The sequence below is a fragment of the Chlamydotis macqueenii genome, chromosome 5, assembly GCF_036417535.1.
Source record: "Chlamydotis macqueenii isolate bChlMac1 chromosome 5, bChlMac1.mat, whole genome shotgun sequence".
NCBI lineage: Eukaryota > Metazoa > Chordata > Aves > Otidiformes > Otididae > Chlamydotis > Chlamydotis macqueenii.
The window spans coordinates 66,592,489-66,612,673 of NC_141560.1; the positions used below are offsets into that span (position 1 = coordinate 66,592,489).

The 20,185-nt window shown below is 37.3% G+C and overlaps 1 protein-coding gene across 2 annotated transcripts in view; it reads right to left on the reverse strand.

The window, feature by feature from the left end:
* The window catches only part of LUZP2 (leucine zipper protein 2), a 206,133-nt gene that overhangs the window by 85,661 nt on the left and 100,287 nt on the right, over nt 1-20,185 (reverse strand). For both annotated transcript variants that reach the window (XM_086748692.1, XM_086748690.1), the window contains exon 5: nt 19,292-19,354. In XM_086748692.1, the coding sequence (XP_086604818.1) occupies nt 19,292-19,354 (63 nt within the window). The remainder of the gene's footprint in view (nt 1-19,291; nt 19,355-20,185) is intronic.

The window sequence follows — 20,185 nt, forward strand, 5'->3', positions numbered from 1 at the left end:
ATCCTTCCCTCTAAACTGGAAAGACACGGGTTTGATGGATAGATCACTCAGTGGATAAGGCATTGGCTGGATGACTGCACTCAAAGAGTTGTCGTCAACGGCTCAACGTCCAAGTGGAGACCAGTGGCGTTCCACAGGAGTCAGTATTGAGACCGGCCCTGTTTTACATCTTTGTTGGCAACATGGACAGTGCGAGTTTGCCGATGACACCAAGTTGTGGGGTGCGGTCAACACGCTGGAGGGAAGGGGTGCCATCCAGAGGGACCTTGACAGGCTGGAGAGGTGGGCCTGTGAGAACCTCATTAAGCTCAACAAGGTCAAGTGCAAGGTCCTGCACATGGGTCGGGGCAATCCCAGGCGCAAATACAGACTGAGCACAGAATGGATCGAGAGCAGGACTCGGGAGTGCAGGTCGACAAGAAGCTCAACATGAGCCGGCAATGCACGCTTGCAGCCCAGAAGGCCAACCACATCCTGGACTGCATCAAAAGAAGCGTGGCCAGCAAGTTGAGGGAGGTGATTCTGCCCCTCTAATCTGCTGTGGTGAGACCCCACCTGGAGTACTGTGTCCAGCCCTGGAGCCTCCAATAGAAGAAGGGCGTGGAGCTGTTGAAAAGGGTGCAGAGGAGGCCACAAAGACGATCAGAGGACTGGACTGTCCTATGAGGACAGGATGAGAAAGTTAGGGCTGTTCAGTTTGAAGAAGAGAAGGCTCCAGGAAGACCTTATAACAGCCTTCCAGTACCTAAAGGGGGCCTGCAGGAAAGATAGAGAAAAACTCTTACGAGGGGTAATGGTTTTTAAATAGAGGGAGGGAGATTCAGATTGGATATTAGAAAAAAAATGTTTTACAATGAGGGTGTTGGAACACTGGAACAGGTTGCCCAGAGAGGTGGTTGTTGCCCCACCCCTGGAAACATTCAACGCCAGGTTGGGTGGGGCTCTGAGCAACCTGATCTGGTTGGAGATGTCCCTGCTTCCTGCAGGGACGTTGGACTGGATGGCCTTTGAAGGTCCCTTCCAACCCAAACTGTTCTACAATTCTATGACTGCAGCAGTATGTGCAATGGTAGTCATGAGTCAAACACATCCCCCACCCCCAGACACCAGTTAGCAGTGCTGGCTGACCACATCAAGTACACACTGACATGATAAGTGATGACAAAGCTATGTATAAAATAAAACAAAACTACAAGACCAAAAGGAGGGGAGGGGAAGTAATTAATTTGTGTCTGGTGATTTAAGAAGACTGTGCACTAAGTCCATCATTCCTGTGTAGAGCCTTGAATTAAAAAACGCTGACATTTTCATGCAGCTCCATGAAATTTATGACTCAGTCTGAGCTGGCATACACAGCTATAACCATGGAGAACATTGTTGTACCATTCCTGTAGCATCAAAGACTTCACAATCCTAAAGAGGTCTGCTATATTAATAAAGCACCAGGAAATGTGGTAAAGCAAAATAAATGACAAATGCACATTATTTATCCCTATAATACATTAAGAAACTCCATATGCAGACACAGAAGCAAAAGACATGAATGATAACTCCTCTACAAAGGTGGGGAGAGGTAAAGGATGTAGAACAGCCCAGTACTCTTTCTTATTCCCCCAAAATTAAAAGGTTTACATAGAAAGCAAAAGGCCAAGCACGCCAACCATGTGCTCAATAGGTGCAGATTCTGGAGTAAGATGAAAACAGCAGAATAAGTTAGTAAGACTTGAGGAAAAAAAAATACAATAAGCACAAAAATATCACAAGAGATCCATATTTTCTTTAACATGGATTCAAATAGTCAGCTGCTGTAAAGTCAGGTAGCTTAACTAAAATTACTTAACTGAATTGCAGTGATTCAACACGAAGCAAGTGTCAGACAACAGATCTTACTGCAGTTTGTGTTTTTCAGCATTGTATAAAATCCAAATTGCAAACAAGTCACACATGAAAAGCTGTAAGCATGCAGGTAAATACTCTAAATACATAAATGCTTGTTCATATTCTCTCTTTCTGCTCTCTTCAGTCTTTCAGCATCACAGTATTAAAACCTCATACAACTAACACCTTGCTTCTGGGCAGGTCTCAGCCTCCTCTGCAATCAGCAGTTCAGCATCTCACCTTTACCTCACAGACTCACAAAACAAGCTGTCATGTTGCATCTCATGGAGACTGTGGAAGATCCAGGCTTTGCTTCTTTCTTAATGAGTGCAGATCCAATATCTACACAGCCATCTTTTCTAAGGGGTGCTCTAATCTCATAATTTCTGTTATTTTAAGATCATGGAAGGAAAAGTATAGAAATTTTAATCCCCTCTAAATTTTTTTTTTTCCACTTTGCAAAAAAGACAAACATTCAGGACACTTATTCCTAAGACAGTACCCACAAAAATCCATGCAGGATTAATTTTTCATACTTTTTCTCCCTTTATATTTCAATACCTATTAGATTTTTACTTTTTATTTTAGTTGAAACTAAGTGTTAATAAGGATTGGACAAGAGAGCAAATTTGACGGTCAGCAGATTTCACATTAATACTTGTCTTGGAAAAGAAAGGATGTAAAAATGTAATTTACCCAATTTGATGATATCAGATCGAATATTGGTCTTTCAGCCATAGGCAGGCAATCTAAGTAATGCATCTGCCCAGCAAATTTAATAACTTCTATGCTCATATACTTTTCAGACCTGGCTTGAGGTCATAGAAGGTGTACTTCTCATGAATGTTTCTTAAAGCTACAGATGACTACGCATACAATTTAGAAGTGGTATGTTTTTATCTGCAAAATATATTTGAATATTTCTGAATGCAGCTGGATTTCAGAGGAGCAATCTTTTAATGAACTTACTGCTTAACAGCTGCGTGTCTTGGAATCCATAATTACTTCCCAAAATCCAAATTCCACGTCAATGATAAAGTTGTATCATTTCAAATTCCCACGAGTTCAGGATTTAAATTCACAGATTTGTAAACTCAAATTTTTAGCAAATATGAGTAACTATGCTTTGAAATAGTAACAGCCAAAACATTACACAATCATGATCTACACTTTAAGTCTAACAAGTCAGGCAGGTATGTGGCCCTATTCCCAATTACACTTACTATATTTAACGCAACTGATAATATCTCACCTTACTTTGTTTAATAAGTGGTCCTACCTATTGTTCCTCGGACTAATGGATTAACTAGAGAAATAATGTATTTGGCAAGTAAGTAACGGGTAAAATAAGGCACAGAACAACCAGAATCCTGATCAGGGGCTAGTAAAAAAGAATAACCAACAGAGCTATCATTACCCACACTGCAGCCAGGGCATCCATCTCAGCGATGATGCTGATACCATGGCTTAACTAGGTGAGAGAATCAGCAAACACTTGTGTACTCCACTCACCTTTGCAAGTAAGAGAGTTACAGCGTGAGAAATGTACAACACTACTTTAAAGTTGACCTTAATTGAATGCAGCAAAGTAATAGCACTTTGCTATATTTACAGTATATATAATCAGACTTAAAAATAAATCTGAATTAGATCTAGAAATATACACTTTAAAGCATCACTAAGAATAATAGAAGAGAAACCTCAAAAGTTCGGGCAAAGTTAGGTTTTAATTTCCTTCCTTTTAGCACTTGCAGGACTACTTCTAAATCTATTACAAAGACTAGAACAATTATAAGAAAATTAAACATCTTCCAAATGGAAAATATGTGGGACATTTAATGATGTCGTGGTTTTGTTAGTGAGGGGGGCCTAAGGTGGTAGCTTCTGTAGGAAACTGCTAGAAGTCGCTCCCCTTTGTTCAGTGGACTCGGCCGGGCCTAGGGTGGACCTGCTGCTGGCCAAGGCCGAGCCGACTGGTAGCAGAATGTCCCGTGATAACGCCTCTGCGATAACGTATTTAAGAAGGGGAAAACAGAAAAAAAAAAAAAGAGGAGAGAAGATGTGAAGAAGCTGAGCGGGGGCAGAGGCGCAGAGGGGGAGGCGCAGGCCTCACCCTCTGGCCTCTCGCCAGGCAGCTGACTGGGCCCGACTCGGTCCAGCCCGGCTGCAAGAAGTGGAAAGGAGATGAGAAGTGAGTAAGATGTAAAAAAAGATCCTGAGAGACATCTACCAGCCTGTTGTGAGGAACGGCTGCAGACGCCAAGGTCAGTGAAGAAGGAGGGGGAGGAGTAATGCGGCTCCTGGCCAAGATTCCCCTGCAGCCTGTGGTGACGACCATGGTGGAGCAGGTTGTCCCCCCTGCAGCCCATGGAGGTCCACGGAGGAGCAGAGATCCACTTGGAGCCCATGAAGGACCCCGTACTGGGGGAGGTGGATGCCTGAAGGCAGCTGTGGCCCATGGAGGGCCCGCTGGGACAGCTCTTCTGGAGGGACTGCACCCGTGGAAGAGATGACCCACGCCGCAGCAGTTCCATGAAGGACTGTGGCCCGTGGGAGGGACCCCACGATGGAGCAGGGGAGGAATGTGAGGAGTTCTTCCCCCGACCATGAAGCAGCGGCGTAAAACAACGTATGATGAACTGACTGCAACCCCCATTCCCTCTTCCCCAACCCTGTGCCGCTGTGGGGGGGGGGGGGGCGGGGGGAAGGTAGTAGAGATAATGTTAAGCTTGGGAAGAGGGAGGGGTGGATGGAGGTTATCTTGTTCTCTGTCTCATTATCCTGCTGTTTGTAGTAATAAATGAATAGTTTTCCCCAAGTCGAGTCTGTTTTGCCCATGACGGTAACTTTAAGGATTTCTCCCTGTCCTTATCTCAAACCTCAAGCCGTTTTTCCTTATATTTTCTCTCCCTGTTCTCTCGGAAGGTGGGGGGAGTGAGAGAGAGACTGCGTAGTCTGGTCCTGATCAGGGCTGAACTACGACAAATGATAAAAAGTAATTAACTTAAAATTACTAACAAACTTCGCATAATTTGTTGAGCTTAAACCACCATAATAATTGGGTATTATTTTACAACAATGTTAGAGAATGCACAGGAACCATTCAATCTGTGTTACACAAAGTGCTACCTAGCTGTTTTCTACTTGGTACCCTCTCTGTGCAGAGGATGTAAGTTGTAGTAAGCAATGCAGTGCAAATAAGATTATTCTGAATTGCACATACGCACTTGCCTCTTTCAAACGTAAGTTGGGGCTTTACCCAAACGATAAAAACAAGAGTTGGCAACAGTCACCGGCAATCTGCATCTATTAAGAGAAAAATATTTACAATCGGTTTTCCATCTAAGTAATCATTGCGGTGAAAAACAATGGCCTGACATTGCTTTTAATTTGTCTGTGCATATTTTAGCAATCAAACTAGATCTGATTTTGCTCGTTGCAAGAATAGAAAGTTCAAGAAGTGGGGTTTTTTTGCTCCTTTTGGAGAAAAACAGTCACCCTCTGACCCAGAAAAGGACGCAATTAACTGTAATCATGTCAGTTGATTCAGTGAGCCAGTTCTTGTGTGCTGTTGAAATGATGCTTAAAAGGACCAGCATGAAGCTTTAAAAAGAAATATTCAGATTCTGTAGAGTATACCAAAGAGCTGTACTGTATAGGTAGGGGGACTTTACAGAAACAGTTCATGAAGAATACTGAATCACTGCAACCTTATCCCTGTCTCCGCAGTTCTGGGTTTGACTGGTTCTTTGCTATGTAATTTTATTTACATTTCTGCCAAAAATAATGTGCTTTTCACAATGAATTTCCATGACACATTTTATCATCTTGTGAAATTAAAATAAGGTGACAGCATTGTAAAAAAATGAGAAAAAAAAATTATTTCATAATAAGAATTAGTTGCTGCCCCATCAGGTATCTTAGTAAATCCTGATCCGGATTCAACAAGACAGACATCACTATAGGAAGGAAGCACTGGTAAATAACAAGTTCCCCCTTTTACCCAAAACTAATCACCATCCATTGAGGAGCTACAGAATACAAATTTCATGCCTGGGTGCTGATATTTCCTTGATCTAGTTTGGCTCATTTTTTGGCAAACGAAGAGATCCTAACTCTCAGGTTCCAAATCTCCACTTCTTTTCTCCCAACACTTAAAATTTATCAGCATAAAATCTACAGTTTAAATGTTGAGTGCCTAGCATCAAACAAATCAAGTATACTAAATCTCATGGTTGTAACACACAGATGCACAGCAAGAAGAAATTTTTGTAAAAGCACAAATTATGCTATTGAGAATTCAGGGAGAAAAAAAAAACTCCATTAAATTTCATCTGCCTACAAACTCTATGCAGCAGAAAAAAAAAAAGAGAAATTTATGGCATAGTAAGCATTTGATTTAACGCAGACAATACATGGGAGTTACCTCAGGAATTTAATTGGGTTCATCTGGCCTCTGTGTCTACTGAAGCGATACAGCAGAGTAGAAGCGGAGAGGCTGACCAACCCTCCATCTACCCTTACTCATTCATTTAGGCCAAGGTGAAGCCACAGCTAGCCATCGAATGAAGCATCATCACATTTCCTGGGAATTTTGTTTTACACAACTCTTTTACTATCTCTAATATTGAATATTTTTTTGCTGTCCATGTACATCAATTTAAGTGGAAAGCAGTTTCTTATCACAAATTTACAAACTGGAAATTAAGAAAAGATAATCCTACCATCTGCATTCAACCCAACAGTAAATCCCTGTTTTTATTACAATTTTTTCTACCATCTTGCCTGTTACAAAATATGGCCTTTAAAAAACAGGTAAACAGCCAAAAAGAACACATATCCAAACAGAAGGAAGCTGTTAACGGCTGTTTTATTTCCTATGAAGATGCTTTGAATTTTGGCTTTTTATTGTATCTGGGGATTTTTCTACAGAGGAACAAGTCCCCAAATCGCGTTTCATGCCTCATACTGGCACAGCACCCAAAGCCATACAGCTGAGGCATACCATGGCCACCGTTGCACAGCACACCCCATGTTCTTCCACTGAAACCTTATTTTTACGCTGCCAGTAGACCTCTGTCTCGGTAGCCTGCTTCTCAGTATGGGCCCTAGCATAAATCCTTCACTTTTAAAGGTGCTTGTTCTTGCAGAACACCAGCCATCCATTGTCAAAATCAAGGATAGCATATGGATACCATTTCAAGAAAGACTAAAGGGATTCATTTCCATGAATTAGTACTTGAGACAATTGCTGAGTCTGATTTTGAAAACAGATTTTCTAGCTCAGTGCTATCCTGCAGTATTTTAAATTTAAGATCAAATTATCTTCTTCAATAAATGAGCAAAACTCCACTGAAATCAAGTGAAAAATAATCTTAAATAAGGATAAAAAAAATCTGTCACAAACAGAATAATTTAAGAGTGACATGGAAAGATTCTAAGTTCTGACACAAGAAATAGCAACAGCAAGTTAATATAGAAAGAAAAAAAGTCTCCTGGGCACATCCAGGGAAACTAAGCCATCACAGTTTTCAGTGAATCAATTGTTGGCATTTTGCTACCTTTAAGCTACTTTTTAACATCACATTCTGTTCTTGTACACACATGAAAATGTACTGATCTATATATAATGTATTTTATTTAAGTGTATACACAAATACATACATACAAATACATGCATAAACACACACACACGACTCGGAAGTGGACATCCGACACACAGGACTAAATTTATAGTCTGAAATTCTTTCAAATTTAAAATATTTATTGTAAGTAATCATAGTATATTAAAGGAGAGCACAGTTTGTGGATAAACCATATGAATCTGACATTTTTACAATTTCTTTAAGCCATGCAGACCTTTCCTGAGTTCACGTATCTATTTGATAAAACAAAAGACTATTCAGAAGTCCTTATTCAAAAATAAAATTAGAACATCTTCCAGAACACTTTAAGTAGTATCTGCTAGATAAAACCCTTATAATTTTACCTAAGAAATATTTCCACATCTATTAAACAATGTGTATTTCAAATTGTTTACAAGACAGAGATCATTCATTAAAAAAGGAACAATTCAAGCATTATCAGTTGTTCTTTTAAACATTTTTGGTTGCAAAAATTGTGAAATCAAATTCTGAAAAACAGAAGATTCATTACTTGGGAAAGCTTTTATAGGTAAACTTGATAAATAAGCAAAATATGACAGATATGGCAAAGGCTCTTTGAAGCAGTCTAATGAAAACTGTATTTTTGAATTACAGCATAGCTATATAACCAGCTTTCTTAAGATCAATACAGTACTTCAACGACAAATAAATAAAATCAATGCAACTCACTCAAATTATTATGCCTAAAATTGGTGACAAGTCGATTGATCTGTTTAATATTTCCTTCTCCGATAATATCTGCAGCCCCAGATATGGTTCAACAGTGTTCAAAAGGCAGTACCATGGAAGAAAAAGCCTCCAGAACAAAGTGGTTTAAAATGTTTCTGGATAACAGAAAATTGGGAAATTTGGCCCAGAATAGCACAATTTCTACATTTAAGACTCACTGTGAGGTTAACTGGATGCTGAGGGTGAACTATTTTGTACCACTAGAGTAATATTTAGTGATTTGCTCCAGTGATTTTATAGGAAGAGGCCAGTCAAATTTCAGAGTGTTTTGTTCCCACTGCAGTAAACTATCAATGTTTTCACTTTTTTAAGGCAAGCAATTCCCTAGCAAGGCTAAGATATTAATTAGGAAAAGTGATACATAATTATTTGAATTGAACAAACTTTGAACACACCTCCTAAGCCTGCTGAATTTTTTTTACAAAGACAAAAATATCTGCATTTGAAAATACTTCAGGGTTTCAGGCTGAAATAAATGCAAAGTAGATAAGAAGCAATTCCTTTTGCTGTCAAGAAAAAACTGTTTTGTGTGATTCTACTTCTTTTAGAACAACATAGTGGAGTCACATTACAGCTGAAGAGCTTGTAACCACCCTTTAACTCAGGCAGTACATGACCAGCAACTTAGGAATTTTATGTGTGGCTTTTTTTTTTCTAGAATAATTCTAACATAAATTTCAATTCAGTATTTTAGTATTGTTATCTTTTTATCCACTTTGAATAGCCATACATAATTGGAATTATCATTCCAAATATCGTATTTAGCTTAATCAAATTACAACTAGAGGATAATGAGTCTCCGGAGAGAATTGTAATCTTTATAAAGTCATAGGCTATCAACTCTCAGTCGAAAAATACTTCACCACATAAAGCTGACATCTTCCAGCTATACCTCATCTTGATTAAAATGTACAAAACAACAGCAGTCCAGTTTAATTTAAATCTGAATAGCAAAATATACTTTAAAAAAAATCACTTTCTGCTCCCACTGAGCTTAGCAAATAGCCATCTGTATTCAATAGTATGGTTCTAAAGAAAAGACAAACACTCCAAGCCTTCTCCCTTAAAATCAATGGAAGTTTTTTATGGTGTACCATAACATGATCAATTTTGAGGTTTGCCAGTTTATTTTTCTCTAAATTTGTATTGACTTTCATGGAAATCTAGTTGTCACTAGGAGAGCCATGTTCCAGCTAACCAATCTAACCTTCTAACCTGTAGTCTAACCTTCATATCCTCTGGAGAGCTCTCAGCCCAGGATAAGACCATTCCAGGCACCACATCACTTTATCAAGCAACTTTTTTAATTAATAAACTGATCGTATTTTTATGCCCCATATACCTTTATAAACTCTTATGTTATTAAGTACTGTGTGCTATTTTCAGAGGCAAAGGATACTCTGATACTCAATTTGGATGACTCGGCTCCTCAAGGGTGATCCCTCTTTTTTAATTCTAAGTGACAAACATCAGTAATTGATAGCATTATTTGTAATGATAAAATCAACAGCTTGCCTTCTCTTTCTTTATGAACCATGGAAATTTGATTATTAAATGTTCTTTTATTATTTCCTCTAAGGATAAAAATCAGGTGTGTATCCAAGACTTTGAACAGAAAATTTGAACAATTCTTCTTTTAACCACAATTATCATTGTTACTTCCTTTTAAGGGGTCTTCCCACCAGGTAATTTTAACATCTTGGTACTAAAAGCAAACTTTTCCACTTGTCTGCATAACATGAATAAATTAGATCAGCACTTCTCTTTTCCTGTTTGGCAAAATTTACACTAGCTTCAGGGAAAGTTTAACATTAAATATAAATTTAAAATTAATTATAAAATTAAAATTTTGTCTATGCTTCAAGTTCTCTGGCGCTTGGCTCTGAGCCCCATTGTCCTTGAGATCTGTAACGCTGGAAAACACTGACTTGGATAACACTAAGATTCACAAAACTCTCTGTACAAGTTCAAAGATCAAAGATTTTAATTCGATTTCATGCTGCCCCTGTTGCCTGGTGAAACTACAACAGATGTAATTGAGAGTTCTGTGTGCCAAGGACAGAAAACAGCTCCTTTAGCTTTATTACTCAAGAAAATCTCTTATACTTCATGTTTTGCTGCCTTCTGGAAATAAGATGTAGTGAAGGACTACTATTCTTAATCCTTAGTTTCAAATATACTGGTCATACTCACACAAAATTAAGACAAAACTGATCATCAGAAAACTCTAGCATTCCCTTTATCCCAAAGGCCTATAAAATCTGATCTTCAAAATGTTTATAAAAGTTTACCTTGGATACTACCACGTTATGTAGCATCAGTATCCTCGATCACTAATTACCAATAGTAATTTCCCATGAAAGGAAACAAAGCCATATATAGGAAATTACTCTTTTTTTCTCCACAGATGATAATTCGCTACAGATTTCGCTACTGTAAAAGACTAAGCTTCAGGGATAAAAAGCCTGTTACACAGATTTCAGACTAGATGAGTAAGAAAAAGAAAGAACTCAGGCCCATTTTTTAATGTTAGACTTAATGAAGGAGGATGTCACTTAATAAAGTGTCCGGGTCAGCATGGGAGAACTGAGTAAAAACATCAGAATGACTTCAGCAAGATTACAAATCACACTGCTATGACTTTCAACATTGCAGTCAATTGAGAAGATGGCAGACAAAGAATATCGGGCAAAATCTAAGCAGGGAGCTTTCTAAATACTGTGGCTAAGCACAGGATTAAAGTAGAAACCTAATAGGTACACATTTCATTTTTAATCTTCTCATTCATTAAGGACACATTTTACCTAAACATTCTTATTTTAACATCTCCTTCACTTTCTAGTAGTTCATGGCTGTGAATGAGATTCTTTAAACTCTGGATCTAGATTTAAAGGATGAATGAAGAATCTGAAAACATGGCAGTCCCTAGGAAAGAGGGATCCAGACATAGCATATCTATTATATTCCTTTAATTGATGCTCTGATTCTGGTTATCGTTCAACATTAACTGAGAAAATATGTTCTACGTCTTTAGGTTTACAAGGTCATGAAACAAAAACTTTTAAAAACAAAAGCTTATACTAACATTCACTGTGGTTGCTACTCTGTCATAACAAATATATCTCTTCTTTATACTTCAAAAGAAGGTTTAATCAACCGAGAAACAATATTGAATTCAAAGCAAAATGGTATCTGAAGCTGTTTCTGTACTGTTCCTGCTCATTCACCTTTCCCTGCGTAGCGCCTCTGCCTCTGACACTTGTGGATGTTTTCTGAATTGTAGAACCAATGCAGGAACCAAAGAGGGAACAGGACTTTACCCCGTTTTCTCCTCAGGGGGACAGGCTTTTATACTTAGGGGGGAAAAAAAAAATAATAAAAATTTAAAATCACAGGATAGTAGTTAGTTTTATTCACAGAATGTGGAGAATGAAGAACTGCAATATCCTCCTTTATAGAATAGTATCAGCATACAGTCTGAAAGCCTTAGAATTTCATTTCTGCTTTGCTAAGGGAGGTTTGTTGCTTATTTTTTCTCCACCGTAGTTCAATGCAATTCGACTGAATTCACCCCGCAGGGCATGAAATTCCCAATAGATCAGGTGAGACTTTAAACTGCTGTGACTCTAACTTTTATTAGTGCAGCTAAGCACAGAGAGATTGGAGAAAATTCTGGTTTAGGATGATTTACTCGACACTAAAGCTATAACCACAATTTATACATGAATAGAGCAAAAGTATTGTTTACAAGGTAGTTATTTAAAACTGGGCTTCTTAGCAAAAAAGAACACATATTACTGAGAGCTACAGTCAAATTCATTTTCCATTCCTAGTTTCCTATGTATTGCCTGTATTACTATACATCTTTTATGTAATTCATGTTCTTCAAAGTTCTGCCACAGCCTAAACAGCAAAGAAATAGATTGCTTGATATAATCCACTGGATCAACTTTATAAATACATGGGATTGTTGTAAATAGAATCTGTAAATATATTAACATACCTTAATGCAGGTGTACACAGAGATAATGCAAAATGCTTTGCCCATAGATAATGTGATGAGCTAGACAGTATTTTCTTACCTAATCAAATGTAATTAAGTGGTTTAAATAAAAGCAATTTTTTTTTTTTACACATTTAAAACTCTAATGTGAGGCAACTATATTGTCCATGTGACAAAGCTGAATAAGATTCCACTCCCTTGCAGAAAAGAATATACACCATTTATTAACTTTTAGGGAACATTCCCAACTCATTTACCTCAAAGAAACTGCATAAGTGTACACCAGCTAGGACAATTGCCTTTAACTGAAGATGGCTTTTATAGGTGTACCAGTAGGAAAGGAATGAGAAGCTAACAAAATGGACAACACACATCAAAACAGAGAGACATTCACTTAGAGAAATTAATCCATCATGCATATTCAAAATTTCATCCAAAATGATTGGTTCTGAATGCCAAAAAGCAATTGTTGAGACCCATAATTTTTCTGATATAAACAAGTGTTAACACAGCATCTTTAGCCTCATTTTTAGAGCAGTTTTGGCATCATTTTCCACAAATGGTACATGACTGATATGACAGAATTGAGCTGCTCACTCAGTAACAGGCCATCTCCAAAAGTGAAAATTTTTTGAAGTATTTTATACATATCCTATTTTAGCCTACATTTTTGCCGACTTTCTTAGCTCTACCAGTGCTTCTGAATTTTCAGACCTCTCGGGTTTTTTGTCAATAATAGAAACGTGTCGAAATAAGAGCTTACCTGTTTACATGTCAATCCTTTATTAGACTACATTAACACAATCCACACAATGTTACAGCTGGAAGTCTGACAGACTTTTTCTGGTATTGCAGCAAGCACTTAGAGACCTCTAAAAAATACAGGATTTTTAGACACACAATCCCTATGAGCTGGATCTAGCAGTGTTTTTTTTCCTCTATATCAGGGACTATTTTTGTTGGTTTTTTTTTTTTTCCCCAAAGCCTTGAATAGCCTGAAAATGGCTTTTCTGTACAACGTCCTATCGTTGCACCCTGCATCACAGCTGCAGCATTCAGTCAGAAGGCTGTTGTTCTCTATTTCTATCTCCAAAATGCAAAGTTGAATGGCAGTAGGGCATGCGCTGAAAGAACAGAACTAAATAGGCAATTATTTTTACAGTCATGGAAGAGCCTGACATTGCAAAAACTACAATTTTCCAATACAAACTGAGGGTGAACACGATACGTGAAAGGTCAAAAGAAGCTATGAAAGGAATTTCATTTTCATAAACTGTTTCTGTATATCTGTATGCAGATAGCAGCTTTAAAAATACAGATTAAATTCTGTCAATTATTAAATACATAGCATATTCAATCTTACAAACAAGATTTTGGGACCTTGACGGGCTGGAGAAGTGGGCCCATGCAAGCCTCATGAAGGTCTACAAGGTCAAGTGCAAGGTCCTGCACATGGGTCGGGCCAATCCCAGGCACAAATACAGGCTGGGCAGAGAATGGATTGACAGCAGCCCTGAGGAGAAGGACTTGGGGGTGCTGGTGGATGAGAGACTCAGCATGCGCCCTTGCGGCCCAGAAAGCCAACCGCATCCCAGGCTGTATCAGAAGAAGCATGGCCAGCAGGTCGAGGGAGGTGATTCTGCCCCTCTATTCTGTTCTTGTGAGACCCCACCTGCAGTACTGAGTCCAGCTCTGGAGCCCCCAACATCAGAAAGATGTGGACCTGTTGAAGCGAGTCCAAAGGAGGCCACAAAGATGATCAGAAACTCTTTAGTAGGGCCTGTTGTGATAAGGCAAGGGATAATGGCCTTAAAATAGAGGGAGGCAGATTCAGACAGGATATAAGGAAGAATTTTTTTACAATGCGGGTGGTGAAACACTGGCACAGGTTGCCTGGAGAGGTGGTAGATACCCCATCCCTGGAAACATTCAAGGCCAGGTTGGATGGGGCTCTGAGCAACCCGATCTGGTTGGAGATGTCCCTGCTCCTTGCAGGGGGATTGGACTAGGTGACTTTTAAAGGTCCCTTCCAGCCCTAACTATTCTATGGTTCTATGATATTCAGCGCTTCAAGGCAGAACCTAGTAACATAATGTTTCCTTAAAATCATACCATTTAAACTCAGTCAAATCTTTGTTAAAATATGAAACTCTCAAAAACAACTACTGAAATTTTAGAAAAACTGGTATGTTTGCTTACTTTTAGGGAACTGGCAAACATAGTATAGAAATTTGCATTAGATAGGTATAGCTATTGGTTCCTCTTCCACACACTAGCTGATGCTAGTAGTAGTAATGCTCTCAAATAAAATTTCTCTCAAAGGAGGTTTACTTGACTAAGTCAAGAACAGAATGCTAGAACTTCTGATTTCCAGGGCATGCTAGGACCATATTGCTTCTTTAATGACAAGTACTTTTTTATATTTCCTCCTAAACGGTGTGCAAAATAAACAGTGCCCACAATATCTTCCTACATCTCTTGGAACATCTTGCAAGATGACAATACAAAAAATTGAAATATTTCAGGTAACTTGATTAAATCAGAAACAAACAAAAAGTTGGATTTTCCAGTATTTATCTATGTGACCGTGTTTGGATAGGGTAGCAGGAATGGCAGATACATCACCTGAATGCAAGCACTATCAGTACTTGCATCAAACCTTTTCCTGCATATTATTATTTTTTTTTAAGCTATGTATGATTGCTACTCTTAAACATTTGCATACAAAACCCTTGTATCTTGCGGGAGGTGCATCTGGGCTTGGGTGGTTGGGGAGGAAACAGGTCTTCATCATTTCTCACATAGTTTTGAGAACCTAGAAGACCAAATCTTTATTGCCTTTTTCTCCTATACTTCATTTCCTTTTTGCTGCAAATTATATGAAGTCTCTTTCCCTTAGTAATGTCTTTGTTATTATAGTCCTCCTACATCTTTTTATTCCTGCATCAAATTCATAACATTTGTAGAAATTAGGTTCCGTAGTTCTATTTAGAGCATCTAGACAGTAGTTGACTATTTCCCTAGAGAAGAAAGTGCCTTTTTCTTCTCTTCAGTAAAACTTGTTAATTTTATGACTTAAAAGACATGAGTAATACAAATCAGATTGATCTTTTTGAATAATTCCAGTTGAATTCTAGTTAAATTCTATGTAATTTGGACATAGGAGGAGGAAGGAGAAGCAGGTAAGCTAGAGCAGAAAACACATCACTGAAGGCTTCAGGAAACTGAAAATTTCTTTTATTTACCTGGTGTGTTCTCCTTCTCATCTAAACCATTATCTCTAATTTAATCATTGTTCTACCTCTAAGTTTAATTACCATTTCCAATATGCTATTTCTATTTGCTTTTTGAGAAGCCCCAGTCACACAGATGTCCCAAATAACATTCATACAGGACTCCATAAACCATTCAGCAACTCACAAAACCTCTATCCAAAAAAAAAAAAAAAAAAAAAAAAAGCAAAAAAAACCAAAAACAAACCACAACCAGGTGTGGCAGGATACATATGAAAAGTACTCTTCATTTATGACCTTATAAATGTTAGCCACTCAGTTTATAGATATACTTTCCTCCTGTACGTTAAACTGTTCTCCAAGCATTTGCCAAAATATTAAAAAGAAATCATAATATTTTTTATTCTTCATATAGTGTAGAGACCTCAACCAGACTGAAGCTTCATTTACTGCCACAACTGCAACACAAAAAAAAAAGACTTGAAAGAAGCTACAGAGTAAGTGAGTGCAGCCAGCCCAGCAGCACCAAAAAGACCCATTATTCTGGTTTATTCTTAAGAGTTTCCTTGGGATGAGTTCTGGAAGAGCTAATGGGAGACTGTTTGCAGTTGCTAGATGCAATAACAGGTACTACTGTGGCAGGACAGCAAAACACACAAAAATCCAGCATGCAGACATTCAATCTCATAAGAGAGTACTATGTAAAAATAAGGCAAGTAGTTACAAATTCTGAAATTAGCGGTCAAACAATAAAAATACATACAAAATGCCTAGAAGCTGTTTCAAAATGCTGTATTAGAAGCCACTAAAACACTGAATGACTCTGTAAAGCTAAGAAAGCTACACAGGGAACAACTCAGAATTTAGAAAAACTTGCTCAAGGGAGTACAACAGGAAAGGATATTTAAAAAAAAAAAGTTAAATATAAACAGCGAAGTAGGAGGGAATTTGATGGCGTAAGAAGTTGTGGAGGTATCCAATATCAAAAAAGGATTTAGAGAAATTAATGGACAGTAAGTCCACAAACATACAGTAGAGGGAATCGGCAGAGATACATCTAACATCCCAAAATCAGTGACTGCGGATGCTGTCGGAAGTGAGGCAGGCTCACACACTCTGCCCTAGTAGCATTTGCTATTGCCGTTGTCACAGACAAGACTCTGAGACTGACAGGTCATGGAACATTTCTTATGTTCTTGTAATATCGAAGATGGGAGAACTCATACTACTATGCCACACCCAGAGTGTCATCCACCAGATCATGGCATTCTATGAGTCTATGATTCTAAGAAAATCATTAGCAGTCAGATGTTTTGAATGTTGACTAATGGAATATTTATTTGTGTACAGTGAGAAAGGATTTTGTATGGTCAATAGGATCGGACTAATATGACTATTAGAATTAGGGAGCTCAATTGCAAAGCATCCAATGATTACGGGTGGGAGAAAAAAAAAAAAGCAAGATTGCTGTGATTGCAGGTGAAGATAACCGAGAGGTGGCTTAAACAACACATGAGCAACTGAAATAATATTTCCTTTGCAAGTTAAAAAGCAACGTGCACCTTTTCAGACTGACCCTATATATACACTCTCATAGACCAAAGACATCAGAAATCACTATTTAAATAAGTGGTTTAAGCAGATCAGGTCTTCATACACATCAAACTCAGAATAGTTTAGAATAGCAAAATGTAAGAACAGAACAAATGAAGACAAGAAACCTGGCTGGAAAACAAACAAGAGATCAAACTGAATAACACCTTTTCAAGTGCGAAATTCTTTGCAAACAAAGCAATGAAAAGGCAAATCATATCCTAATTCAGACAAATTGTTTGGGGAGAAAAAGATAAGGAGGAAAAAATATGATGCTGCTCAAACAAGTTTCTATTCCAAGATCAAATTTCAAAATGACTAAACATCAAGACTGAGTTCTAAAATCAAACTATCTATCAAAGGTAGTATCGTCCACCCCATGTGAATTTTAACTAGACTATTTAATTAACTTTTGTTGAAAAATGTCATATTGGACAACCAAACGTTTTGCTTTTGACAGCACAAACCCACAACAGGGGCTCCCCTCAGTGTGGGTTAATTACCTATGATTACCAAATATCTCTTAAAAATATTGTGCAAGCACAAGATTTCTTTTGTGCCCCTTTAATAAATAAATACATAAATAAATAGAAGCACACAGAAGAACACTACCACAGTGTGAGAGGTACTTTCAAAGCAGTTTAGATGTCTGGTTTTGTGTTGGGTTTTTGTTTTTGTTTTGTTTTTTTTAAAAAGGAAAATTTTGCATTGTTAAATAGAGAAAATTTGTATTTACATGTGTAAATATTAAAGATATGAATCCATAGAAGCATTTTAAAGAAAACTCAGAGAATTCATAAATTTTTTTTTTACTTGTTCAAATTATTAATTTTTTTAAAACATTTTACATGGAATGGAAAATGTTCCACTCCCTGAGAAATATTTTAATAGTATTTCCCAAAGAGAGTTGTGAAAATGCAACTTGAAAATGAAATTTTCCCAGAAGTGCCAGTGGCTGACAAATCCATACCAATTAAAAAAACCTAGCATAAAATTGCACTGTAGGTTCAGTCTTCAGTTGGAATAGAGTGCAAGCTCTGCAAAAATGTAATTCACATATGAACTCACTACAGTATCTGAAGTATACTTAGTGTGTCCCCCCTCATATGATCAGCATCATCCCATATCAGTTCTCTTTCCTCTCTGTTATCTTGAGGAGAATATGTAGAGGATTTGTTTATTTAAAAAACAATAAATATGTGCATATGATGTGTGTAACAAAAGTATTTATGCTTTGTATGGAAAGCTTACACAGGAACTGCATGTTTAGGTATTATTAATTTCTGATCTTTCCGATGAAGTAGACTAAAAGTGACTCAAACTTTGAACAGAGAGTGCTTGTCTCTGCTACGGAAAAGAAACGTAGTAAATATGTCTTTTAAACTTAATATTTTATTTATTGTTATAAACCATTTCCTACTCACAATTTAATTAAAAATAAAATAAAAAAGATAAACAAACAAGGACTATCTTGCTATTTTAGAGCCTAAGAACAGTGGTTTTTACTCTGAGTATCAAGTAAAGGTGTAGATCAGCCCCATTCTTATTTCTACTGGAATGTGCTACGGATAGGCTACTCCAGGATACTCAACAGCTTATAGCATCTGTCACGAATCTAAGTTTGTCTAAATTTGTCAACTTCTGGTCATTAAAAAGATTCATACATTTAAAATATAACGCAAAGCTGAACGGGACATTTTGTGAATAATAGAAAATGGAACAAATAGGATTAATATTCTTGACATAAGAAAACATTTTAGGAACACGTGATTTTCAAATTTTATTAAGAATCTCAATTCTGAGATTGTATTTCCTTTTTCATTCTCTTGCTGTTTGTTTTTAAAGCAGGCAATAACACTGCAGGTAGAGTTTCACTATGCATCAAAAATCTACAGAACTGAATTGAGTATTCCTTTCTGAAAAAGCACAACTCTAAGTACAACAAAAGTTGTGCTATGTGAGATGTGCTATGAACCTATGCACCAGTAGCAAGGAGTCAAGAGTTGCATTAAATTAAATACTCTTTCTAAATGTACACCGTCATTTTTGTTTGCTTTTGTCTTTACAGTATTTCATTGAAGCTTTGTCTAATACTAGAACAACATATATTTTAAATGTGAAGCCCAACCACAACCTCTCTTCAGTGTAAACTCTGAACGGAGATGACAAATCTCAAATGTTACTCTTACCTCATTTTGGAGGTCACGGATCATTTTGCTCTTCCTTTCCATTTCAGTCTTCAAAAAGTTAATCTAAGTTTAAAAAAATGTTGAGTGTGAGCTGTTGAAATGTACCTGAACATCAGTTTAACCATTAATTATTTTTTTACTCTACTCACAGCTTTGAAAAAAACAAAACAAAACAAAACAAAACCTGTTTCTAGCAATAAGTTATCTTAGAAAACTTCTGCTTACATACTGAATTAGTATAGGCCACAGTTAGGTATTTGCTAAATTTACAAACAGTTACAGTGACATTTACTAGAAAACTTATCAAGAGAAGAAAAATTGCTGTACATAAATAGGTTTACTTATGCATCAGTAGATACAGTGTTCATTTTTTGCAATGAAGTCAAAGGTGAACTTCAGATAACTAAGAATTTTTACAATAATATTAACTGATTTTCATGATCTAATTTTTTTTTTAAACCTCTAAGAGTGCAGCATCTATCATAGCAGGTTTTTAATACAGTTATTTGATTTACATGCTGCATTACTGGTCCTAATGAGATAAACACCTTGATTCTGATGAGACTCACCTGCAGAATAAAGTGTATGGTATGTGAAAGCACTCGTATCTGGTCTTTAACTCCTATTTAATTAAATGATTTGCCTTGAAAAGTAGAAATTCCAATCTTAATTTAAGATTGAATTTAATCAAAGAGTTTAAAAGGTTGTTTTTACAACACAGTCTAAGTTTCTTTCAGGAGCGAGCTTTCCTCCTGGCTTATGAAACATAACGGCAGAAAAGAGTATGTAATTATAACACCTAGGCTTAAGTAAACACATTCCTTTCACTCTGCAGGAGGATGCTCTTGGATACCTTAATTAGCAAAATCCTCATTCCTATATACACCCAATGCC